The following is a 27,768-nucleotide window of genomic DNA, read 5'->3' as shown; positions in this document are numbered from 1 at the left end:
TGCTCCGGGCACTGGCACAGCCGGGGGTCCCTGCTCCACGCACTGCCACAGCCGGGAGTCCCTGCACCACGCACTGCCACAGCCGGGAGTCCCTGCTCCATGGACTGTCACAGCCGGGAGTCCCTGCTCCATGGACTGTCACAGCCGGGGGTCCCTGCTCCAGGCACTGCCACAGCCGGGGGTCCCTGCTCCGGGCACTGGCACAGCCGGGTGTCCCTGCTCCATGCACTGTCACAGCCGAGGGCTGCAGCTCATCCTTCTTTTAATCATTTGCCAACTCCCTCATTGTCGTGCTTCCAACATAATGCTGTTTCAGTTCAGATCAGTCACCTCTCATCATGGATCAAATCTGAAACCGTTTCAGCCTTTGCTCAGCTAGATGCCACAGTTCTCCAAGCAGTTAGTCTCTGAGCTACATCGGACCCTATCAAATGGCCTTTCTAATCATTCAAACATTCCACTGTGGAAAACGAAGAACTGAGTTAAACTAAAAAAAACTTGCAATTTTGACACATAATTGGACACAATTGCTCAGCTCAAATATAAAAATGGCTCTAAATGCCAATTGCAGAAAGCAAACAGAAACAACTCTAAACATTTTACAAAAAAAGGATTCTTAAAAATAGAATAAACATGGGGTAGTTTTGTCATAAAAACAGTTTCTTGATGCTTGTTTGTGGTTTTAAAACCAAGGATTATAAACCAACACAAAGTATAGATATTGTCTTAAAAATAAATGAATGAATTATCTACTTTGAATTTATCAAAAAAGAAATAGGAATCTGATGAGTGGAATTGGTTTGAGAGTTTGTTTAAATTCTGGCTTGTCTCAATTTTATGTGAGGAATCTACACAAAACCTGACTTAAACTCCCTCATTTCCAACAGTCTCCCAGCAGACTTATTAACTTCACTCCAACAAGACACACTTTGGAAAATGATACAGCAAAAAGAGAACAGCTCTTCCTTCCCCAAAACAAAGCATTTAATTGAAAGTCTCAAACTGAATTAGTGAAGGCAATTAAATATCAGACTCTTGGTCAGGATCCAGAAAAATAGGAACACATTTACGAATTTTTGATCTGAATTCAGAACAATAACAAAACAGTCATAATCAAGATACATTAAAATATAACATGGGTACATATGATCAATCACATCTGGTTTGCATTCTAGCAACAGAATGTCACTCACACTCCAGGGTGACCACGATAAGAAAGGAGGGAACATACATTCATGGGTCGGTTGGTGACGATGAAACAGGTCAATATGAATCAACATTTACCAAGAACATAAAAACTCAGTTCCAGGGACTTCTATTTCTTTCTTCCTCCACACTGAATCAACACTTTCTCAAAACCCTTTGCTTTATCTCCTCAATATATTTTTGCCATTTTTTGGAGGCCAGGACTCCACCAGACCCAATAACCATGTTGCACCGCTGCGAGTAAATATTCAGAATAACTTTGTGGTATCTTTTGTTGTCAATACTAATTGCCACCCTTCCAAACACAATGTCCAGCACTAACAATGATGGCTAGCATGCTCCAGTGCCCTATTGTTAGTAACTGTCACTTGCCTCCTTTTAAGGTCAGCGTGTAAGCATCTTGGATTATCAGTTTCACAGTGCCCGAAACGTCAATTCTCCTGCTCCTCGGATGCTGCCTGGCCTGCTGTGCTTTTCCAGCACCGCACATTTCAACATATCAGTTTCACATACTGCTACAATCAATGGATAATTTGTATTGGAAATTAGCATAATTTAAGCCACGCAGCATATCATGCATCAACATTTTCTGAATGTGCACAAAAATGCAATATTTAAATGAATCTTTCTATAGGATTAAAAAAAGCAAAATATTTCAGATGTTGGAAATTTGCATTTAAGAATCAGAATGTGTTGGAAACATATGGCAAGTTCAAGAAGGGTCCATATGTGATGCATTAAATTTCCCCCACAACGTGACCTTGCTCCATCTGAAGTGCACGATTTTCTGTTTATTTTTGCCTGGTTCAGTTTAGGTTTGAGTTCAAAGCAGTTTCTTGTGAGCAAGAGAGCGCGTTTGTTGGGGCACAGCAGCAATAGACAATAGACAATAGGTGCAGGAGTAGGCCAGTCAGCCCTTCGAGCCATCACCACCATTCATTATGATCATGGCTGATCATCCACAATAATAGACAATAGACAATAGTCAGTGAGGGCAATTGTTCATCTTTATTGCTTCATCCTACATTCTCTATATACCAACATACTTCACCATACACTAATGACATACATTTCTTCAATATCTATTTCTCCAATGGAGACTGCAAGCAAAAGGGAATATAAAAATGCTTTTCTTGTGGGGCCACTGAAGTAGGGCCTGAAGAAGGGCCTGTGCCCGAAACGTCGAATCTCCTGTTCCCTGGATGCTGCCTGACCTGCTGTGCTGTTCCAGCAATAAAGTTTCAACTTTGATCTCCAGCATCTGCAGACCTCACTTTCTCCCCACAGAAGTAGGGGTATTTAACATTGCAATCTGGTATGCTTGTCTTTATTAGTCAGTGCATTGAGTTGTGAAGTCATGTTGCAGCTGTACAGGACATTGGTTAGGCCACTTATGGAATACTGGTTCAATTCTGGTCTTCCTCCTACAGGAAAGATGTTGTGAAACTTGAAAGGCTTCATAAAAGATTTACAAGGATGTTGCCAGGGCTGGAGGGTTTGAGCTATCGGAAGAGGCTGAATAGGCTGGGGCTGTTTTCCCTGGAGCATCGGAGGCTGGGGTGGGGTGACCTTATGGAAGTTTACAAAATCATGAGGAGCATGGATAGGACAAATCGGCAAATAGACAAGGTTTTTGCCCCAGAGTTGGGGAGTCCAGAACTAGAGGGCATAGCTTTAAGGTGAGAGGGGAAAGATTTAAAAGGGACCTAAGGGGCAATTTTTTCACTCAGAGGGTGGTGTGTATATGGAATGAGCTGCCAGAGGAAGTGGTGGAGGCTGGTACAATTACAACATTTAAAAGGCATCTGAATGGGTATATGGATAGGAATGAATGGGCATTTGAATATGGGCCAATGCTGACAAATGGCACTAGATTAGGTTAGAATATCTCTCAGCATGGACGGGTTGGACTGAATGGTGTATTTCTGTGCTGTACATCTCTATGACTCTATGACCCACTGTCAGTGCAGTTCTCCATCCCTAAATACCCTGACCCGTGGCCATTCTTTGACATGATTGTAGCTTTCCCTTGGGACATGGGCACGCAACCTTGGCACACCAATAGAATGGTTACAGCACAGACTGAGGCCATTCAAACCACCATGTCTGAGCTGGTCCCTGATGGAAATATTACTGCTCCCTTCATCATTTTCCTATTGTCCTGCAAATGTTTTCCTTTTAGATAAAGATCCAATTCACTTTAAAATCTTTAAGTTCTCAAGTTTCCTCCACACCCTCAGACAGTACATCCCAGACCCTAACCCCTCGAGTGAACCTCCTCCTCCCCCCACACCCTCAGACAGTACATCCCAGACTCTAACCCCTCGGGTGAACCTCCCCCTCCCCCCCACACTCTCAGACAGTACATCCCAGACCCTAACCCCTCGAGTGAACCTCCCCACCCCCCACACTCTCAGACAGTACATCCCAGACCCTAACCCCTCGAGTGAACCTCCCCACCCCCCACACCCTCAGACAGTACATCCCAGACTCTAACCCCTCGGGTGAACCTCCCCCTCCCCCCCACACTCTCAGACAGTACATCCCAGACCCTAACCCCTCGGGTGAACCTCCCCCTCCCCCACACTCTCAGACAGTACATCCCAGACCCTAACCCCTCGGGTGAACCTCCCCCTCCCCCCACACTCTCAGACAGTACATCCCAGACCCTAACCCCTCGAGTGAACCTCCTCCTCCCCCACACTCTCAGACAGTACATCCCAGACCCTAACCCATCGAGTGAACCTGCCTCCCCCCACACTCTCAGACAGTACATTCCAGACCTTAACTCTTCAAGTGAACCTGCCCCCCCCAACACTCTCATATGGTACATTCCAGATCTTAACCATTTGGTTTGTGATTTTTTTTCATCAGTTGCTTCTTTTGTCAATTGCTTCAAATCTGTACCACAAGGTTCTGAATCCTTCTTCGATGGAAGCAGTTCCTTCACATCTACTCTGCATAGGCCTCTTCATGAACTTGAGCATCTCAATCAAGTCTCCTCTCAAACTTCACTTCTCCAAGGTAAACACCCCTAACCTGTCCAAAATATCTTCATAATTAAAGTGGATCATTGGAATCATTCTTATAAATCTTTTTGACACTTTTTAATGCCTTTCGTAGCACTGTTGCCTCATAGCACCAGGGACTTGGGTTCATGCCAGACTTGGGCAACCATCTATCTTGAGTTTTGAAATTCCCCCATTGTCTGCATGGGTTTCCTCTGGGTGCTCCGGTTTCCTCCCATAGTCTAAAATAAAATTTTCTATAATATCCAGGCAATTGTTGATTAGCCATGAGGGTGGGGTTGCTGGGGCTGGATGGAATGTTCTTCAATTTGAGTTTGATTTGATTTATTTATTTTCATGTATATGTTGTTAAGATCTGAGAGGTTATGCTGCAGCTCTATAGAGCCCTGGTTATAGCACATTTGGAATATTGTGTTCAGTTCTGGTCGCCTCATTATAGGAAAGATGTGGCAGTTTTAGAGAGGGTGCAAAGGAGATTAACCAAGATGCTGCCTGGACTGGAGGGCATGTCTTATGAAGAAAGGTTGAGGGAGGTAGGACTTTTCTCATTAGAGTGAAGAAGGATGAGAGGTGACTTGATAGAGGTGTACAAGATGGTGAGAGGCATAGAGGGAGTGGATAGCCAGAGACTATTTTCCCAGGGTGGAAATGACTAATAGTAAAATGAAGGGTATGTAGGTTAATTTGATCTTAGAGTAGGATAAAAGGCTGGCACAACATCGAGGGCCAAAGGGCCTGTACTGTTCTGTACTGTTCTTTGTTCTAAAATATAGTGAAAAGTGTTGTATAGTGGCATCACTCTCTGGTATCATCTTAAAACACGCAAAAAAAAACAAAATATAGAATGTAAAGTCAGAAAAATAAAGAAAACAAACGTTACATTCCTTCTGGTTAAGTGCTCCGCCATGGCCACTGCTGGAATAAAAGTCTCCCACCCTTCAGAACCATCTCGCCTTCACTGAGATCCTCCCCATTGTGAGTCCTTGCTGGATCACAACAATACAGGCGCTGCCGGGTACTGCACCAGCGCAAACTCAGCTCCACCACCACCATGAGTCTGCTTCAGGCTCACCCTTGCCAATATGGCTTCTGTGGATGCCTCTGGGTCTCATACTGGGCCCAGACCACTCTCTGCTGCTGCCTCCATGAACCTGTACTGGATGCACACTCGGACGGATTCCCAAACTCACTTCTCATGCTGTCACCATGAGTCTGCGAGGCTGGGCCCATCCATCGCCGCCGATGCCAACACTGTGACTGAGTTCTTTACTAAGAGGTAAGTAAAATAAATTAGACGAGAAACAAATGAGAAAAAACACAAAAAAAGTGGACCTCCCCAGACTCAGAAGCCGTATTCCACCATCATCTTACCTGACATTCAGACAGTTGGTGCAGACTCAATTGGCCAAATAGCCTCTTTCTGCACTGACAAGAGTCTATGATTCTATGATTCAATTTTTTTCCTAACATACAATGTTCAAAACTGGATGCAATTCTGCTGTTGAGGCAGAACAAATATTGCTGAGTGGTTTTTGTGAGGTGGTTTGTGCCCTATCTTGGTCTTAGCCCAAATTCTGGGCATCTGTTTGATTTACTATGTTGTAGCTTTGAAAAGGAAGAGGATAGTTTCTTCAGAGAACTAACACATTCATAATGGATACCCATTTATATTACACCGTTCTTTCTCTGCAAAAATGTTTGGGAATTCTGAAATTATTATTTTGGTACCCACTCCAAATTCTGTTCCCTAATACCTGACTCCATCCATCTCCCAGCAACAGTCTGAAAGTAAGCCAGTCTATTCATAACCTTGGTGTCATATTTAATCCTGAGGTGAACTTCCAACTTCATATATGTACATCCCTAATACTGCCAATTTTACCTCTGTGACATTGTTCAAATTCACCCTTGTCTCAGCTCATTTGCCACTGACCTGTCATCGATGCTTTTATTTCCTCTGAATGTGACTATTTCAACCCATTCCTGGACTCCCAGATGCAATCCTCTATAACTCTGCTGCCTCTGACTTAAAATGCAGTCAGTCCTGTATTCCTTTCACTGATGTTGCTCACTCACCTTCCTTGTCAAGAAATATCTTGATTTTAAAAGAAACATCCTTGATTTCAAACCCCTGTATCATGTTGTTCCTTTGTATCTCTGAAATCTTGCCAAGTCCCACAACCCTCTGAAATATCTGCACTCCTCTGATTTTGACACTTGTGGCTTCCCAATTTTAATTGCTTCATCATCAGTTGCTTGACCTCCAAATTCTAAAATTGCCTCTCGAAATTCCAGTTCTGTACCTCACTTTTCTCTGTTTAAGACAACTCATTGGTAGGGGGACTGAGCTTCAGAGTCACGAGGTCATGCTTCAGCTGTACAAGACATTGGTAAGGCCGCACCTAGAGTATTGTGTACAGTTCTGGTCATCACATTATTGGAGGGATGTTGAAGTTTTGGGAAGGGTTCTGAGGAGATTTACTAGGAAGTTGCCTGGTATGGAAGGATGGTCCTACGAGGAAATGCTGAGGGAACTGAGGTTATTTTTGTTGCAGAGAAGAAGGTTGAGATGTGACTTAATCAAGACGTTTAAGATAATCAGAGGGTTAGATAGGGTGGAGAATGAGAGCCTTTTTCCTTGGATGGTGAAGGCTACATGAGGGGACATAGCTTTAAATTGAGGGGTGACAGATTTAGGACAGGTATGAGGGATAGTTTCTTTACTCAGGGCATAGTAGTGATGTGGAACCATCTGCCTGCAACAGTAGCAGACTTGTTGACATTAAGGGCATTTAAATGGGCGTTAGACATATTCCTCCCACAGTCCAAAGACGTGCAGGTCAGGTGGATTGGCCATGTTAAATTGCCCATAGTGTTAGGTGCATTAGTCAGAGGGAAATGGGTTTGGGTGGGTTACTCTTCAGAAGGTCGGTGTGGACTGGTTGGGCTGAAGGGCCTGTTTCCAATCTGTAGGGAATCTAATCTAATCTAATATGGCTAATAATGGAACTGTGTAGGTTAGATGGGCATCAGATTAATTTCACAGGTTGGTGCAACATCCAGGGCTGAAGGGCCTGTACTGCACTGTAATGTTCTGTGCTCCATGTTCTTTCATCAGGATGTTGGTTATATGACCTAATACCACTTTCTACGGTTCATCATCATGGTTTGATTCATAACACTCACTTACTGTGCAAAACCTTGGATGTTTAATCATGTGAAAGATGCCAGGTGAATGAATGTTACTATTGTGCTTGTATATAGCCTTGTGAAGCAGGCAGGCAGAAACAGTCTTGGATATTTCTGCTTAGATTGACTTAAAAATGGAATTTATCTCTTTCTAGATTAACTAGGAATTAATCATTAAATGGAGCTTTGACCTGTAGAAGGAAAGCAATTATCCAAAATTTGTCACTTCCAAATTAAGACCCTGATATTTTCACCAAATTTCAGACTACTTTGTTGCTCAGATTTTTTGGACCTTTTGTGGTGGTGGAGAATTTTCTGTGAAATCTCCCATGGGAATGAAACAAAAACTTCTGGAAGCAGTTAATTTTAGACAAATTGTTTATTTTCGAATATTCTACATTCTACTGCAGGGCCTTGAAATATTTTAACTTCCTGAAAATGATGGTAACACCATGAGGAAATATCTGAATAAGTATCTGACTGTGGCCTTTTTCATAAAGTGAAACAATAGCTTTTAAAAAAGGACAAGAAATTGGGAACTGGGAACATAGTTGCTGATTTTCTTTTTACAATGTGGCTGACAGTTGTGAACTTTGAGCCAAATCTTGTGACTGCAAACAGACAAACGACAGGAATATAAATAGCGAGGAACAGCTGGCCCCCCAATACACAAGACTAATCGGAGCAAGATTCAGACCGAAACAGGAAAACCAAAACAACACGTAAGGCATAATGTTGTACTTTTTAATAAAGTTAACGGATATGTTGCATTAAAATATTAAAATAAGTAAATATCAATTAATAATGCAAGGTAGATTGATACTTTGTCCTTATTTTGTCAGCGTACTTTTGTTTTAAAACGTGTCAAGTTTAATGAAGCAAACACCTAAAATTGATCGTTTTTTTCTTAATCAGCTATGTCGTTTAATTTACTCAGTGGCTATGTGGGATTGAGTCATGCCGTTTATGGTGAAAAGTCCGACCCGAACAAGCCATTGGTTTGAGTTACACGTTTAGGTTTTGTGAATGGAATGTATTTGAACCCGGCGAATAATTATGTTAATTACTGCCCAGTTACCACTGCGTTAATTTCAGAACCTGCGGCTTTTAAAATCTTCTTTAGGACCCTTTTCAAAAATCTTTTGTAGAGTTAGGTTTCATTTTAGTATTTGTAGGAATTATTTTTAATCTGACTACATTAGAATCTGTGCAATAGATATAAACTGTTGCAGAATTAACAGGCGTTGTTAGTGCTTTACACAGGCATCTGCCAACACCAGAATTGCACCGAATTCTAGCAACTTTCACACACCAAATCTGTGCGAATCTGTCTTGCTTGGTGGCAATAGTTAGAACTTGTAATTTAAATAAAACAGAACATGCCACATCAATCGAGAACCCACTGTGCTGGTGAAAACAATTCGCCGTGTTATGTGGACTTCGATTTCAATTCCAGTTATCTGAAGATCTAAACGAAACTTATTGGAAATCCATCCACTGTCAGTTTCAAACTATAAATACAGCTCCATTATCTGAATTGGATGTTTCACCAACAAAAACATCTCCACCCATGACCCAGCAAGGTCTGCCCAGAGAGCTTTCAACGAATTAGAGGCGGGGAGGGTTGGGAGTGGGGACTGGGAGAGAGTATTCAAACGTTAAGAAAAGCAGTAAATCGGATCAAAGGGGCAAAAATAGGAAAATGCCAAAATTAGTGAATCTGTACTTTTATTCAGAACAAAATAAATGAATTAAGTGCACAAATACAGATTAATGGGTATCATGTTATAGCCATTATGGAGGGGTTGCTACAGAGATTTCAAAGCTGAGAATTAAATGTTCAGGGGTATGTGACTTTTTGAAAGGACGGACAGAAAGGAAAGGTGGAGTAAGTTTTGTTAGTGCAGGATGGGATCTTGAATCCGAAGACGCAGGCTCCATCTGGATGGAGCTAAAAATAAAAAAAAATTGGCAGGTGTGGTCTGTCGAAGTAAAAACAATGACTGCAGATGCTGGAAACCAGATTCTGGATTAGTGGTGCTGGAAGAGCACAGCAGTTCAGGCAGCATCCGAGGAGCAGTAAAATCGACGTTTCAGGCAAAAGCCCTTCATCAGGAATAAAGGCAGAGAGCCTGAAGCGTGGAGAGATAAGCTAGAGGAGGGTGGGGGTGGGGAGAGAGTAGCATAGAGTACAATGGGTGAGTGGGGGAGGGGATGAAGGTGATAGGTCAGGGAGGAGAGGGTGGAGTGGATAGGTGGAAAAGAAGATAGGCAGGTAGGACAAGTCATGGGGACAGTGCTGAGCTGGAAGTTTGGAACTAGGGTGAGGTGGGGGAAGGGGAAATGAGGAAACTGTTGAAGTCCACATTGATGCCCTGGGGTTGAAGTGTTCCGAGGCGGAAGATGAGGCATTCTTCCTCCAGGCGTCTGGTGGTGAGGGAGCGGCGGTGAAGGAGGCCCAGGACCTCCTGTCCTCGGCAGAGTGGGAGGGGGAGTTGAAATGTTGGGTCACAGGGCGGTGTGGTTGATTGGTGCGGGTGTCCCAGAGATGTTCCCTAAAGCGATCTGCTAGGAGGTGCCCAGTCTCCCCAATGTAGAGGAGACCGCATCGGGAGCAACGGATACAATAAATGATATTGGTGGATGTGCAGGTAAAACTTTGATGGATGTGGAAGGCTCCTTTAGGGCCTTGGATAGAGGTGAGGGAGGAGGTGTGGGTGCAGGTTTTACAGTTCCTGCGGTGGCAGGGGAAAGTGCCAGGATGGGAGGGTGGGTTGTAGGGGGGTGTGGTCTGTCGGCCCACTAACAGGAACTGTACGGAGAGACAGGGAATAAACCAAGAGATTAAGAGGGAATGTAACACAGTATATTAATCATGTAGACGAGGAGAGTCAGAGTGGCAGGGGAAGCCATGGGGAAGAATCAGTTGAGAGGATTTGGGATAAAGTGTTGTGGAACCAACCAGGGATCAGGATATTTTTGATCTGCAGATGAACAATGAGGCAGATTTAATAAATTATTTCAGAGTAAAAGATCCCCTTGAAAACGGTGTACATAATGTGGTAAAATTTAACATCCACTTTGAGAGGAGGAACCTGGGAAACAACTGTGCAAAACCTAAATGAAGCTAATTACAAAGGAATGATGACAGCTGGCTGGAATGGACTGGGGAAGGAGTTTAGCAGCAAAGATGATTAAGGAACAATGATAGACTTTTAAGAAAATAGTTCATGGCACGCAACAAAGATATATCCCAGTGAGGAAGAAGGATTCTAGGAAGGGGAATAAGGCAACCATGGTTAACCAGGAAAGTTAAGGGTGGCATCAAACTGAACATCTTAGCCTGCTGGACAAACTTTCCTCATTCCTGAAGAAGGGCTTATGCCCGAAACGTCGATTCTCCTGTTCCCTGGATGCTGCCTGACCTGCTGCGCTTTTCCAGCAACACATTTTCAGCAAAAATAATCATGCAGTGTGGGAGCCCAGAGCATTGGGAATGTTTTTAAAACCACCATAAGGTATCAAAAAAGGAAGACAATAAACTTTGAAGATAACTAATATCAAGACCGATATGAAATTGGATATTAAAGGAAGTAGCTGCAGAGACATTGGATTACTGGGAATAATCTTCCAGAAATCCTTAAATTCTGGAAAATCTCCAGAGATTGAAAATGTGCCAATGTAACACCTTTCATTAAAAGTGGAAGAAGACAAAAAAAAGGTAACTATAAGCCTGTTAGCTTAATGTCTGTTATTGGAACAATGTTAGGGTCTATTCTAAAGGATGTAATAGCAGAGCAGTTGGAAATATAGACTATGACCAAGCAAAGACAACATGGGTTCATGAAGGGGAAATCATGCCTGAGAAATTGACTAAAATTCTTTGAGGAGGTAACAAGCCAGATAGATAAAGGGGAAGCAGTGGATTTGGATTTTCAGAAGGTGTTTGATGAAATGCTACACCTTAGGCAACTTAGTAAGTATTGGGGTTAATTATTAGCATAGATAGAGGGTTGGCTAACTAATAGAAACAGAGTTGGTATAATGGGGCTATTATCAGGATGGAAACCTATAATTAGTGGAGTCATAGAGATGTACAGCATGGAAATAGACCCTTCGGTCCAACCCGTCCATGCCGACCAGATATCCTAACCCAATCTAGTCCCACCTGCCAGCACCCGGCCCATATCCCTCCAAACCCTTCCTATTCATATACCCATCCAAAAGCCTCTTAAATGTTGCAATTGTACCAGCCTCCACTACATCCTCTGGCAGCTCATTCCACACACGTACCACCCTCTGCATGAAAACGTTGCCCCGTAGGTCTCTTTTATATCTTTCCCCTCTCACCCTAAACCTATGCCCTCTAATTCTAGACTCCCCAACCCCAGGGAAAAGACTTTGCCTATTTATCCTATCCATGCCCCTCATAATTTTGTAAACCTCTATAAGGTCACCCCTCAGCCTCCGACGCTCCAGGGAAAACAGCCCCAGCCTGTTCAGCCTCTCTCTGTAGCTCAGATCCTCCAACTCTGGCAACATCCTTGTAAATCTTTTCTGAACCCTTTCAGGTTTCAAAACATCTTTTCGATAGGAAAGTGACCAGAATTGCATGCTATATTCCACCAGTGGCCTAACCAATGTCCTGTACAGCCGCAACATGACCTCCCAACTCCTGTACTCAATACTCTGACCAATAAAGGAAAGCATACCAAACGCCTTCTTCACTATCCTATCTACCTGCGACTCCACTTTCAAGGAGCTATGAACCTGCACTCCAAGGTCTCTTTGTTGAGCAACACTCCCTAGGACCTTACCATTAAGTGTATAAGTTCTGCTAAGATTTGCTTTCCTAAAATGCAGCACCTCGCATTTATCTGAATTAAACTCCATCTGCCACTTCTCAGCCCATTGGCCCATCTGGTCCAGATCCTGTTGTAATCTGAGGTAACCCTCTTCGTTGTCCACTACACTTCCAATTTTGGTGTCATCTACAAACTTACTAACTGTACCTCTTATGCTCCCATCCAAATCATTTATGTACATGACAAAAAGTAGAGGGCCCAGCACTGATCCTTGTGGCACTCCACTGGTCACAGGCCTCCAGTCTGAAAAACAATCCTCTACCACCACCATTTTCCAGCCGTCTTCTACCTTTGGGCCAGTTCTGTATCCAAATGGTGAGTTCTCCCTGTAATCTGAGATCTAACCTGGCTAACTAGTCTCCCATGGGGAACCTTGTCGAATGCCTTACTGAAGTCCATATAGATCACATCTACTCTTCTGCCCTCTTCAATCCTCTTTGTTATTTCCTCAAAAAACTCAATCAAGTTTGTGAGACATGATTTCCCACGCACAAAGCCATGTTGACTATCCCGAATCAGTCCTTGCCTTTCCAAATACATGTACATCCTGTCCCTCAAGATTCCCTCCAACAACTTGCCCACCACCGATGTCAGGCTCACTGGTCCATAGTTCCCTGGCTTGTCCTTACCACTTTTCTTAAATAGTGGCACCACGATAGCCAACCTCCAGTCTTCTGGCACCTCACCAGGAACTATCGATAATACAAATATCTCAGCAAGAAGCCCAGCAATCACTTCTCTAGCTTCCCACAGAGATCTAGGGTACACCTGATCAGGTCCTGAGGATTTATCTACTCTTCTGCATTTCAAGACATCCAGCACTTCCTCTTCTGTAATATGGACATTTTTCAAGATGTCACAATCTATTTCCCTACATTCTATATCTTCCACGTCCTTTTCCACAGTAAACATTGATGTGAAATACTCATTTAGTATCTCCCCCATCTCCTGTAGCTCCACACAAAGGTCGCCTTGCTGATTTTTGAGGGGCCCTATTCTCTCCCTCGTTACCTTTTTGTCTTTATTGTATTTGTAAAAACTCTTTGGATTCTCCTTAATTCTATTTGCCAAAGCTATCTCATGTCCCCGTTTTGCCCTCCTGATTTCCCTCTTAAGTATACTCCTACTTTCTTTATACTCTTCTAAGAATTAACTCGATCTATCCTGTCTATACCTGACATGTGCTTCCTTCTTTTTCTTAACCAAATCCTCAATTTCTTTAGTCATCCAGCATTCCCTATACCTACCAGCCTTCCCTTTCACCCTGACAGGAATATACTTTCTCTGGATTCTTGTTATCTCATTTCTGAAAGCTTCCCATTTTCCAGCCGTCCGTTTACCTGCGAACATCTGCCCCCAATCAGCTTTCAAAGGTTCTTGCCTAATACCGTCAAAATTGGCCTTTCTCCAATTTAGAACTTCAACTTTTTAATCTGGTCTATCCTTTTCCATCACTATTTTAAAACAAATAGAATTATGGGTGCTGGCCCCAAAGTGCTCCCCCACTGACACCTCAGTCACCTGCCCTGCCTTATTTCCCAAGAGTACGTCAAGTTTTGCACCTTCTCTAGTAGTTACATCCACAGACTGAATCAGAAAATTGTCTTGTACGCACTTAAGAAATTCCTCTCCATCTAAACCTTTAACACTATGGCAGTCCCAGTCGATGTTTGGAAAGTTAAAATCCCCTACCATAACTACCCTATTATTCTTACAGATAACTGAGATCTCCTTACAAGTTTGTTTCTCAATTTCCCTCTGACTATTAGGGGTCTATAATACAATCCCAATAAGGTGATCATCCCTTTCTTATTTCTCAGTTCCACCCAAATAACTTCCCTGGATGTATTTCCAGGAATATCCTCCCTCCGCACAGCTGTAATGTTATCCCTTATCAAAAATACTACTCCCCCTCCTCTCTTGCCTCCCTTTCCATCCTTCCTGTAGCAGTTGTATCCTGGAACGTTAAGCTGCCAGTCCTGCCCATCCCTGAGCCATGTTTCCGTAATTGCTATGATATCCCAGTCCAATGTTCCTAACCATGCCCTGAGTTCATCTGCCTTCCCTATTAGGCCCCTTGCATTGAAATAAATGGAGTTTAATTTATTAGTCCTACCTTGTCCCTGCCTGCCCTGACTGTTTGACTCACTTCTGTTCTCAGCTGTACCCGTCTCAGATCGATCTCTTTCCTCACTATCTCCCTGGGTTCTCCCCCCTCCCCCCCCCCCCCACCTTACTAGTTTAAATCCTGAAGAAGGGCTTATGCCCGAAACGTCGATTCTCCTGTTCCTTGGATGCTGCCTGACCAGCTGCACTTTTCCAGCAACACATTTTCAGCTCCTCTTGCAGGAGAGTCTAGAACCACAGGGCACAATCTCAGAATAAGGATCACACCCTTTAAGACAGAGATGAGGGGTTTCTTCTCTCAGAGGATACAGAATCAGTGGAACTCTTTACCACTGAGGGCTATCCAAGCTGGGTAGTAAAGTACACTCAATGCTGAGACAGATGAATTTTAATCAGCAAGGAATTAAAGGTTCTGTGGAAAAACAGGAAAATGTAGTTGAGAATTATGAGATCACCTAAGATCTCATTGAATGAATGGTGGAGCAGACTCAAATGGGCTGAATGGCCTACTTATGCTTCGATGCCTTATGGCCTTGTGGTACTAAATGTTTAAGCACTAGACTAAACAGTCCAGTTGCAGAAATCAACCCAGAAAATGCTGGAAACACTCTGACTGTGGGAGTGCCAAAAAGAAATATAACTCTGATAATTTTTCTGTTCTGGTGAAATGTTAGTTTGGTTTTTCTAACTCTGACCAATGGAGAATTGGATTAAATCACATCATTCTGTTCCCAAAAAGAGGGATGCTTAATTAAATTCAATATAAATTGATAGGATCAGAGGATGTGATCCCAAATTAACCAGCAAAGATCATATAATCCATGTAATGCAAATGGGATTTGAGTCATTGTTAAGCAGTGAATTTAGAAATGAGGTGGCAATGCCCAATTATCCTAAAGGAATCAAATATCCTCTGGGCAGATTTATGCTAACTCTATATTTGCAGCATTTTGCTTTAACACTTTTATCACCACACTAAGTAAGATTTTGGTTTGTTGAGTGTCCTAATGCATTGAGAATCTTTTAATGCTGTCCAAATTGCTGTTCTATGAAAGTACAATTAATAAAATTATATTCCAATAAAATTGTGGTTTATTATAAAATAATATTATCATTATGGTGAACTGGAGATTGATGGTTGTCTGAAATGAAGATCTGGAAATATGGGATATGTCCAAAGTATGTACTATCCAGTTAAAGAACTTGTTAAAATTTGATCTAGTCAACACTTTAATGTTTTTCTTTCAGCCAAAGCCCTGAGCATCAATGCAAAAAGGGCTGGGTGTTGCCCTGACTCTCTGCCTGCTCCTGGTGGGGTGGGTGGAGAGTCAGGGGCACTGCAACAAGCCACCAGCATGGACCATAGGAGGGAAAGCACCAATGAATGATTCTCTGGGCAAAGTGACAGTGGTTGCATTGCTCCAGGCTAGCTGACATTTCTGTCTGTCTCAGGCATCTAGGTAAGGGCAATAAGTTAAATGTATTTGTTCCTGGTTACGTCAATAAGGTGGAATCATTTTACTGTATATAGGTTTCTGGAGAGACTATTCAGTATGTACAAGGTCATTAAGTAGAAGATAGGCACACACAGTGGTTTGAACAGCAAAATCACAAATTAACAAACTTTCAGTAGAACTGGAAATTAACGTATTTTTTCCCAGCAACATTGCTAGGATTTAAAACAACGTCTGGCAAATAATGACTAATAGAGTTTGCTCAGCAGTTTTTTTTCCTTCAACCATACAATTCTATAGCTCTTCTAAACAGTTCGCACAGCACAATGGGCCAAAATGTCTCCTCTGTGTGGATCATTTTGCTGTTCAAAATTTTTCATGCTCCTTTCCAAGTTTTAATGAAAACAGTAGTGTTATTGAAGGTCTCAGATGGCCTATGGGGAAAACAATGCAAGAAGCTAGTGGCAAGAAGCTAGAATGATCTCATTTTGATTTTCACTGTTGGGATTCTATGATTCTATTGGTCTGTTATAATTATTCACACCTCAAGATTGTAGACATTTACAGAATCTAATTCTGCACCAGTTCTGCAATCCATTCAATAGGACTATGGCTTATCTTTGTAGAATCCCTACAATGTGGGGGCAGGCCATTCAGCCCATAGGATCAACAACAACCCTCCGAAGAGCAATCCTGAACCATCCCTTTAGCCCTGCATTTCCCATGGCTAACCCACCTCGCCTATACATCTTTGTACTGTGGGAGGAAACCAAAGCACCCAGATGAAATCCACACAGACACAAGGAGAATGTACAAACTCCACGCAGGCAGTTACCCAAGGCTGGAATTGAACCCAGGCCCCTGGCACTGTGAGGCTGCAGTGCTAACCACCTACTTATAACAGCCAATCTACTTCCCACCTCCCCCCACCCCACCCCACACCCCGATAACGTTTCACCTTTTTCTTAACAAAAATCTATTTATCTCTGCCTTAAAAATATTCAAGGACTCTGCTTACATCACCTTTTCAGGAATGGAGTTCCAAAGACTCCCAAGCCTCTGTTTTAAATGGAAGCCCTTAATTTGTAACCCCTTAGTTTGAGAATCTACCACACAGGAAACATTCTCTCCACATCTACCCTGTTAAGAATCTTGAGGATTTTATGTTTCAAGTACATCTTCTAAATCTAACTTCCATTGGATACAAGATTAATTTGCCAAACCTTACCTGTTCATTCAGGCAATGACAATAAATTAAACACATTTGTTCCTGATTATATCAATAAGTTAGAAGAACTTTACCTATTTTTGTGATTTCAGTTTGGAAAATGTCTCTGCACTGTTAGCAACACATTCACATCCATCTTTCCTCTTAAGAAATTGATCAATACTGTGCACAGTACTCCAGATTTTGTCTCACCGATGCACTTTATAATTGAAGCATAATACACCTTTTTTGTGTTTGATTCCCCCTTGCAATAAATGATAACACTCTATAAACTTTCCTAATTACTTGCTAGACCTGCATAGTAACCTTTTTTAAATTCATAATCATATTCATACAGTATAAAAACAGACCCTTGAGTCCACTAGTCCATGCCAACCATGTTCCCAAATCAAACTAGTTCCACTTGCCTGTATATGGCCCATATTCCTCCAAACCTTTCCTATTCATGTACTTATCCAAATGTCTTTTAAATGTTGTACCTGCCTCGACGATTTCCTTTGGCAGTTCATTCCACACATGAACTATCCTCTGTCTAGAAAAGGTTGCCCCTCATGTTCTTTTTAAATCTTTCTCCTCTCACCTTAAGAATATTGCCCCTTGTTTCAAACTCCCCCATTCTAAGGAATAGACCCTTACTATTCATCTTATCTAAGACCTTATCACCTTTATGATTTTATAAGTCTCTCTACGGTCACCCCTCAACCTCCTATATTCCAGTGAAAAAAGTCCCAGCCTATCTTTATAACTCAAACCCTGCATTCCTGGCAATATCCTGATTAAGTCTTTTCGGAACCCTCTCCAATTTAATAATATCCTTCCTATAGCAGGGTGACCAGAATTTTACAGTGCTCCAGAGAATGCCTCACCAATGTCCTTTATACCCTCAATATAATGTCCCAACTCCTTTACTCAAAGAAAAACATGCTTTCTGGAAATCAAAGTACAGTATATCCTCCAGTTCGCCTATTAACTACAGCATTTATTAACTCCTGTTCTGAGGAAGGGTCACCAGATCCGAAAAGTTAACTCTGATTTCTCTTCACAGATGCTGCAGACTTACTGAGCTTTCCCAGCAATTTCTGTTTTTGTTCCTATACTCAAAGGCAATGAAGGCAAACGTGCTAAATGCCTTAACTACCCTGTCACAATGTGACACAAATTTCAAAGAATTATGTACCTGAACCCCTAGGTCTCTCTGTTAAACAAAACTACCCAGGGCCCTACCATTAATTGTATAAATCCTTCCTTCTTTGTTTTATCAAAATGCAAACCAGGGCACCCAATTTCCTTGGTATCTCGGTGATTTGCAATGTCTCATCATTTAGATAATATCCTTTTTCATTCTTCCTGCTATAATGGACAATTTCACATCTTCCCTTTTACTCCATTTTCCACATCCTTCCTCAATCATTTAACCTATCTTATTTTGTAACCTCTTTGTGTCTTCTTCACAACTTTTTTTAACCTATCTTTGTGCCATCAGCCAATTTGACAACAACACCTGAGACAATAAAAATTAACCCATTGGGCCCATTGAATCTGCCCTGCCATCCGAACATGGCTGATATGTTCCCAAAGATGCCTACCTTGAAGAAGTTCTCCTCTCTCTACAGGCATTCTTGATGAAGGGCTTTTGCCCAAAACATCGACTCTCCTGCTCCTCAGATGCTGTCTGACCTGCTGTGCTTTTCCAGCACCACTCTCTTGACTCTAATCTCCAGCATCTGCAGTCCTCACTTTTGCCTGATATGTTTCTCAACTCCATTCTCCTGCCTTCCATCCATAACCCTTGATCTTCTTACTATATCTCTGTCCTAAATACACTGAATGACTTGACCTCCACAGTTCCTTTCTGCAATGAGTTCCACAAATTAACTATCGTCTGGCTGAAAAAATTCCTCCTCATCTCAATTCTGAAGGGTTGTCCCTTCAGTCTAAGGCTATGCCTTCTAGTCCTAGTCTCTCACTTATTAATGGGAACATCTTCTCCACATCCACTTTATCCAGGGTTCTCTGCATTGTGGAAACTTTAATCTGATTTTCCCTGCATCCTGTTATAATAAGTAGAGAACCAGAGTTCCCAACCTCTCTTGATATGACAAGCCCTTCATCCTCGGGATCATTCTTGTAAACATCCTCTTTCCTTAGATAGCAGGCCCAAAACTGCTAGGTCCTTTTATATAAATTATAAGGCCCCCCCAACACCAATGATTGTAGTACTCTGCTCATTATATCTTGCCAACCTGCTTTGCTTCCTGTTGGTCGGTCAATCCTCAATTTAAGCCAACATGTTACACATTACACCATAAATTTTTATTTTCTATAAGAACTCTTATTATGGCCCATTATCAAATGCCTTCTGAAAATCAAAGTACAGTGTATCCTCTAGCTTCCCTTTAAACTATAGCATTTGTTACCTCTTCAAAGACCACCAAAATATTGGTCAAATATGATAACCCTGTCACAAAATCATGTCGACTCTGCCTGATTATCTTGAGTTTAATCAAGTGCTGGTATAGAACCTTTTTAATCATAGTTTTTAAGAAATTCCATATGACAGATGGCAAGCCAACCTGTCTGTCATTTCCTCTTTTCTGTTCCCTTCCCTTTTTGAATGAGAGTTAAATTTGCTTTCTACCATCCCAACATTTGAGATTTTTGGAAAAATTTAAAGTCAATACTTCATCAACCTCACTAGCCACTTCTTTTTCGAGTCTATCAAATTTTGTCAGTCCACACCTCCAACAATTTTAGTCAGCACCACTTACCTGATAATTGTAATTTATTTTTCTGAGCTTCTCCCTCCCTTCCATTTCCCAATGTATCCCTGTTTCCGGGATGTTACTGATGCTCTGTATGGTGAAGACTGGTGCAGGATAACTGTTTAACTCATCTACCAAATCTTTATTTTCTGTTATTAATTCCTCACTGTCACTTCTACTTTCTGCAGGACCAACACTCACTTTGTTAACTATTTTCTTCTTTAAATATTTATAGAAACTCCCACCATTCCCTCTTACATTACAGACTAGATTCCTCTTGTACTCTAATTTCTCCCTCTTTATTTGTGATATTTTTCTTGTTTTTTATATTCTGTCTAATCATCTTAAGTGCCACCTGTCTTTGCACAGTTACATGCTTTTGCTTTAAGTTTGAGACTGTCTTTGATATTTCTATTTAGCCACAGACAGTGGGTGCATGGAATAAAATCCATTGGAATTTTTCTTACTCGTTGAAACGTATTAATTCTGTATATTTTGAAATATACGCTTAAATGTCTGCCACTGCATCTTCATTGACCAATTTGCCAATTCACTTTTGTCAGCCAGGCTTTCATGCTCTCTGAATTGTCTTTATTTAAATTTTAAAAGCTGACCTACTCTTCTCTCCCTCAAACTGAATGTAAAATTCAATCACATTATGATTGCTAGCCTTCACTATTCATTATTCATTAATCCTATCTTGTTACACAACACCTGTATAACCTATATCTAGTATAGCCTGCAGTACAAGATTCAATATTTCATCCTTGTCTCACCCCAGTTATTAATTTGAAACATTCCATCAGTTTACCATCCACACTAACAGTAGTCAGTTCCTTATTCTAGATGTTTTCAAACAGTCTGACAAATTTTGAAGAATACCATACATCCATTAGACCTGCCATGTCAATTCTTGCTGTACAAAGTCAAAGATCTGTTAAAAATTCACAATCATTGCTACATGTCAGTTCAGGAGTTCACCCTGCCTCTTGGCCATCACTAATTGAGCACTAACATCACCAGCACCTTAATTAGGACATGAACCTTTGTAGATAGGTAGCATTGCGTGACTGACACAGGGGTCAAAACCCAAGAATTCTCCAGCTGCTCAGCTTCCGACCTGAACTGAAAATCTCAACTTTTGAGTTCCACATCTTAAAAATTGTTTCTCTTCATACTCATTGATATAAACTCACTCCTATTCACTGCCAGCTGGCAATTCATTTATTTATACGCAGTATGTAGAATAGTTTGTTGTAGGTTGTGCACTGATGTATCAGTCTTCACATAGCATCCCAGCATCTGTATTTCACCGTCTCCAAATTTCCCCTTTAATAATCTTGTCGTATAATGTACTCCTTGGCATAAAAGACAGGTTTTGGAGCCTGATTCTTGGAATTAGAACTTAATTCAATTAGCTATTAATTCATCCTGAGATAATCCTCTGCAATTATCCAGGACCACATTCCAATCTGGTCTGAACTCCTCTTCCATCCACCACCCCTTACTTTTTAAAAACCTATAAACTGTAAAACATATGACATAAATATAGGAATTAGGAACAAAGTAGTCTGTTTAGCCCCTTGGACCTGCTGTTCTATTCAAAAAGATCATGGCCAATCTGTTTGTGTTTTGAATTCCACAGTGCCATCTCCTCCCAATAACCCATGAATCCTTTGCCTAACAAGAATCCATCAACATCAGTCTTAAAAAAACATTCAACTACACTGTTTCCACTTATTTCTGAGATAAAATTCCTGGAACACATAATCCCCTGAGAGAAACAAGAATCTGCTCATCCCTGACCTGAAATAGTGACCCCTAATTTTAAAACAACGTTGCTCACACACATCACTACTTACTCTTCTGAACTCTAGTGAAAATATTGCCCAACATGTTCATCCTGTCCTTGTAAGACAACTCATTCATTCCACATTATACTCCATCTGCAAATTTACCCCCCCCCCCCCGCCATCTTAACTTATATAGGTATCCTCCTCAGTTAAAAATAAAAGATGCTGGAGAACTTCAACAGTTCTGGAAGCATCTGAGAACAGAGAAAAATAGCTAACATTTTGAGTCCAAAGACTCCTCTTCAGCATCCTCCTATGTCCTTTTCACAGCATATGTTCCTCCCTATTTTGTCATTTACAGTTTAGCTGCCATGACATCACTCCTCTCATTTAAATCATTGATAATAATTGGAAAAGGCTACTGCACTTGTCACAACTGCCAATCAGAGATCCATTAAAGCATACTCTCAGTTTTCTGCCAGCTAATCTTCTAGCCATGTTAGCATATTATTCCCCCACCAATAAAAGCACAATGATCTTTTATTTTCTTCATATCCTTGTATGTGGCACCTTGTCAAATACCTTCTGGAAATGCATTCCTGAAGAAGGGCTTATGCCCGAAAAGTCGATTCTCCTGCTCCCTGGATGCTGCCTGACCTGCTGCACTTTTCCAGCAACGCATTTTTCAGCTCTGATCTGCAGCATCTGCAGTCCTCACTTTCTCCTGCCTTCTGGAAATCCAAGTACAGGTTCCCTTATTCACAGCTCACATACTCCTTCAGATGACTACAGTAAACTAGTTAAGTATGATTTCCCTTTCATGAAATGAAACAATTCTGACTTTTCTTAATTACCTTAAGTTTTTCTATGTGTTCAGCTCAGGCTGACTAACTATAGTCTATCTTTTTCCGTTTCCCTTCTTTCACGAAAGTGAGGTTTTATTTGCTACTTGCCAGGCTGATGGAATATAGAGTCTAGCAAATTTTTTAAAGTTAATACCAACTTATGTAATTTATACCATTAAATACTGCTTTGCCAACACTGCCAAAAATTATTGCTTTTTAAATGCTGCAGGCAAGATTGCAAATTTAGCAACTTTCCAGGTTTGGAAACCCGTAGCATAACTTGTTTTCTTTCAGAAAGCTGAGTAACATTTGAACAAAGTTATCCTTCCTTTTACTTCATTGCTGGTATTTACGTTATTGGTTTGTAAATAATTAATATCAACGGTATTAATTAATAACTTAATGAAACATTTCTATTCATAAATTCCTTAGCTAAGTTACATTAACATTCTATCTTCAGTTTGTGATTTATAAATTTAATTTATCATTTCAGTTTGACAGTCCTGCAACAAAAACTACATGAAAATGGATTTGTGAACATCTCCATCATTGTGCTAAATCACCATGGGAAAGCCTCACGTGAAAAGTACCAACTCTTAAAATCAAAGGTGGAAAATCAAATTCCCGTGTATCAACAGGATGTTGATCAAGCTGATGCTTGGGATCTGCTCCAAGGAAAGAAGGATGATTTTCTTATCTATGACAGGTCTGTTACACTAATGGTTAATGTTGAGATTAGTCAACAGCATTTCAGTATGTATATACTCTATGTTTCTCACTGCAAATTGCATTGATGCTACACTACCACACCATGTAACTTTGTCTCTTGTTTATAACATAAGTGCATCTTGAAAGAATGAGTTGTGTTTTTAAACATTTCTAAAAGGACACAAGAAGTTGAAGCTTTTAGTGTTGCATATATCAGAATTATGAACAAAAAACAGACACATCTTGTACTGCATGATAATAGAGTGCTGATTGGTTGGATGATTGTTGGTATGGAGATACAGCAAGATCAGTTACTTGTCAATCTTAACTACCACATAAATAAGACTAAACAAGGTTTACATATTGAGAATAATAATATGTCTATGTGCTCTCTTGACATTGCTAACTGATTTACCAACACAAATAAGCTCTTGACATTTGCATTAAGCCACTATACCATGGCCATCTGTGTGGAAATCTCTGTTCAGCGAACTCATAAACTTAACTCATGCAGTTGAGTTCAGTTTCAATGACACCATGTACATTGCCAAGAAATCCCCACTAGATTCAATATTGCTAAGGTAGTTGTTGGTTATCATGAGAAGCACATCTTCAGTGAAAGAACAATGAAGCTCGTATCCTATTGTTTGTAATAATTGAATCTACATTTGCATCAAATAATTTCTTTATAGTTTAATAAACTCCATCCATTAGAATGGAGCAATTTACTGAGCTCCCTTAGCTTGTGCCTTAGCTGAGAAGTTTGACAATGGGTTAATTATGATCTTCCAAAAGCCTAAGTTCACCAATCAGTCTGTACATTTGAATTCCTACAGTCTCACATATACAGGATCGATCTTTTTAGCAATCTCATGAATAGGGCTCTAGCCATTTGCTCACCATGCAAGCCTGATGCTGAGATAGAGCTTATCAAAATTATCCTGCATGATGATGGATGCCCTGATCAAATCATCACTTGTATATTGCAAAACTCAAGAAACAGCTCCATATGCTACTTTTGGACCTTAAATGAAGTTCAGTCTACTTCAGATTACCCTGCGAAGGGAAGTGTCTTCACAACAAACCGCTATTATACAGTCAATCCATGGGTTTTCTCTATTACCAGGATCCTGTAATCAAGCTAAAAAGACATTTAGCAACCACACAAATGTGTAATGTGATATATGAATTTCAGTACTTGTTACATTGGCATCCCAATGCTTATACATACACCATATCAAATAATACATCCTGTCAACCACTCTAGGCTGTCAGCATGCTCCATAAGTCTGAGATTGCAAGCCTCAAAAGTATATCCATCATTGGATGTTATTCTGCTATTGAGAATCATTCATTAAATAATCCGGACTATGCTAAGAGTTGCGCTGGACACCCATCAGCCGGGCTTGTAGTGCAATGTATTGTACATACCTTTTTAGAAGAAGACATCACGGAGGCAATTGATCGCTTCTGTATTCCCATGACAATATCCTGACCAATCAAAATCTCTCTGTCTGATCTGAGAATTAAGTTTGACAATTATTTGTACTTGATGCATCTCCATTCTACTGATGGACTGATAAGTTAGGACCCTATTCTCATGCTGTATAGATTGATGTCCCTTTGTCAAAGTCTGTTCAATGTACCATGATTTTAATGAGTGTAAGACAAAAAACTCTTTTTAACAATGCTTAAAGTCTGTACTACCAAAAAAATTAGTTAAGCTTTTGTTGATGTTTAATTTTCCACAACACTGCAATCACTTTATAAGTTGAATATCACAAACGACATACACTGTTTTCTTTTTACTAGCTCTAATAGAAACAGATTTAAATATCTCTATTTAAATTTCTAATCTTCTGCCTGTAGGAATCTAATAAACTGTAAATTTTTTAACAGCTGTGGCCAATTGACTTATCACCTGGAACTGCCATTTACCATCCTAACACAGTCGTATGTGGCACATGCGATTATAAAAACATATTGTCAAAGAATATGTAGTAACTGCTCTTTTGTTCAAGTAAGTACCAAACCATGAATTTATTATATTATTCAAATGCTAGGAAATGTATTGAGTCATTGCACAGTGATAACCTGAGAACAGATTAGAGAGTTAAACAGTTGGATGAATGATAGACTGAGGATTAGTGAGCACAACAGTCATCTGACTGAGAAATACAGAAATCCCAGCAGAGACTGAGCACACTAGAATATGGTCACAATGAAACTAGCAATTACTGACAACAGAACTGTAATTAGTTATAATTGTGAAAACTTATCCAGTTTAATAATGTCCTTTTACGGAGAGAAATCTGCATCCTTACTTGGCCAGGCCTACTGCTTGATCCTTAATTAGCCCCCTATAATGGCTCAAAAAGACACTTAATTCAGTGGTACCCACATTTCAAGAAAGAATAAATGGTATCAGTATAACTCAATGTCAAAAAGACAAGGACTTCCAATTTTATTGCGCTTTTCACAACCATAAGATTTCCCAATGCATTTTTTCAGTTAATGAAGCACTTTGAAGTGGTAGTTAGTGTTGTAATGTTGCAATTATGCACAGCAAAATCCTACAAACAACAATGTGATAATGGCTAGATAACTTTATTTTAGATATCCAAGTATGTAAAGGAATACATTTGAGGTATTTTGAAATATTTCCTATGTTTTCATTGTTTGACACGTCCTCTCCTTGTACCTGCAGGATAATTCTCCGGAATGTATTGCAAGAAACATAACAACAAGTGATTTAAGCAAACTCCACAGAGGGCACCATCGTTTATATCAGAACCGCAGGTCCAAAGTCTATGGAAATGACCAACTCCGGAAAAACAGGACGGATGCCACGCAGTTAGGGCATAATACACATAAACATCCCCAAAGCCATCACCATCCCCACCATCTGCATGACCAAGTTGATGCAGAATCAGAAACTCATGACCTAACAGCAGATAATGGCTCACCACAACTATGAATGCACAAATCAAATTGTAAGAGAAAGTTCAAGTGAAAACCCGAAGGTATGTCAGAGTTAACAGGGATCAGATGATGATGATACTGTCGTCTGCTGCTCAGTGACAAGTCCTCCAATAATGAGGTGACATGACACTGCAGGACACAGTCATCATCCTGACAATGACAGGAACAGGGACGGCTGGACAGCCTCACTGAATCCTGACAATGACGCCTGCTCCTTGCTCTCTGACCCCAAGATCAGGTGAGCCAAAGGCAATGAGGACCTTGACAAGGAGATAAAAACTGAGAATGACAAGATAGGCAGCAGTAAACATTTCAGTTGGAATGTAAACTGCTGTCTATTTTCATAAAGCTTTGAAACTCCATGTTGAATTTTAGCTCCAAGGTTCACTCTAAGCCCTCTTTTCTATCTTAAGAGCTGATCTGCTGCCAAACATCCTCCAAAGCTGATCAGTAGAAGGTACCGATTAGTCCTTCTCACTATTGCTTGTTGTCCTAATCATTGTGGTTGCCTGTATGAGGACAGCAGCACAAACTATTCTGTAGGAGCTGCTATTTGATGTAAGGCAAATACAAAGGGAAGATAAGTGAAGTAGAAAAGCTAATCTGCATTATATCCAACAACTTTTTAACCAGATTGGTACTTTCAACTCATCATATTCATTTTCTACAATAATTTTGAGATAAAGAGATTCTTCTACTTTTAGTCTTCCTCTAACATTTTTTCATTTCAGTTATAACAAGTAAGAACATTTCAAAGAGAAATTAGCAAATAATTCCTCCTTTTTTGTAATTAAATACAGCCAGTGGAAACAGGAGGTTGGGAGTCATAAATAGACAAGTTGCAATTCCAACTCAGATCTACTCCACTCCCTAATTCAAGGGAAATGAAAGATCATTTGAGAGCAAGTACCATATTTCATGATGGTTACCAGGGAAACCATTTACCCTAGTTCACCTGAATTCTCGTATGGTAAATGTTAATGAATTAGATTTTCTGGAATGTCTGTAGTGCACTGGAATTATTATGTTAGAATATTTTAATAAACATTCTGTTTTCAAAAATCACTATTGGCACAGTCTTGTCTATTTATGAAGAAATCCATTAATGATGAAGACATATTTTATGCTGGGCAATCTGTACTGGAAAAATTGATTTAGACATTGAGATTCAATTCTGCAATTAAGTTTTAGTCAATTTAAGAATCAGTTACACAAGACAGATTTTAATTTGCTCCTATACTCATGTTATTAATGCACGATGTAGGTGTTGGACTGGGGTGGGCAAAGTTAAAAATCACACAACCCCAGGTTATAGACCAACAGGTTTACTTGGAAGCACTAGCTTTTGGAGTGCTGCTCCTTCATCAGGTGGTTGATTCACGAACATTGCTCCGACAGCTAGTGCTTCCAATTAAACCTATTGGACTATAACCTGGGGTTGTGTGATTTTTAACATTATTAATGTAAAACTACAGTTCAGGCTTAACCTGACTCTGGATCAAAACAGAATCTTTCAGGAGTTTCAATTCTGTTCGCTTTATATTGCAGTCATTACCTGACACCAGATACATACTACAAAA

The 27,768-nt window shown here is 40.6% G+C and overlaps 1 protein-coding gene across 1 annotated transcript; it reads left to right on the top strand.

The window, feature by feature from the left end:
- The first annotated feature begins 8,007 nt into the window (after positions 1-8,007).
- LOC122539526 (selenoprotein P-like) lies at positions 8,008-26,634 on the top strand. The gene is made up of 5 exons (XM_087975246.1): positions 8,008-8,146; positions 15,665-15,876; positions 22,992-23,204; positions 25,106-25,226; positions 25,914-26,634. The coding sequence occupies exons 2-5, from the start codon at positions 15,683-15,685 to the stop codon at positions 26,181-26,183; spliced, it is 798 nt and encodes a 265-aa protein (XP_087831372.1). The 5' UTR covers positions 8,008-8,146; positions 15,665-15,682; the 3' UTR covers positions 26,184-26,634.
- Positions 26,635-27,768: the final 1,134 nt, after the last annotated feature.

Source organism: Chiloscyllium plagiosum, unplaced genomic scaffold, assembly GCF_037043375.1.
Source record: "Chiloscyllium plagiosum isolate Xiang-an unplaced genomic scaffold, Cpla_swu_hap1 HiC_scaffold_2, whole genome shotgun sequence".
NCBI lineage: Eukaryota > Metazoa > Chordata > Chondrichthyes > Orectolobiformes > Hemiscylliidae > Chiloscyllium > Chiloscyllium plagiosum.
Note: the sequence above shows the minus strand (reverse complement) of the source record. Positions and strands in the feature narration are given on the sequence as shown.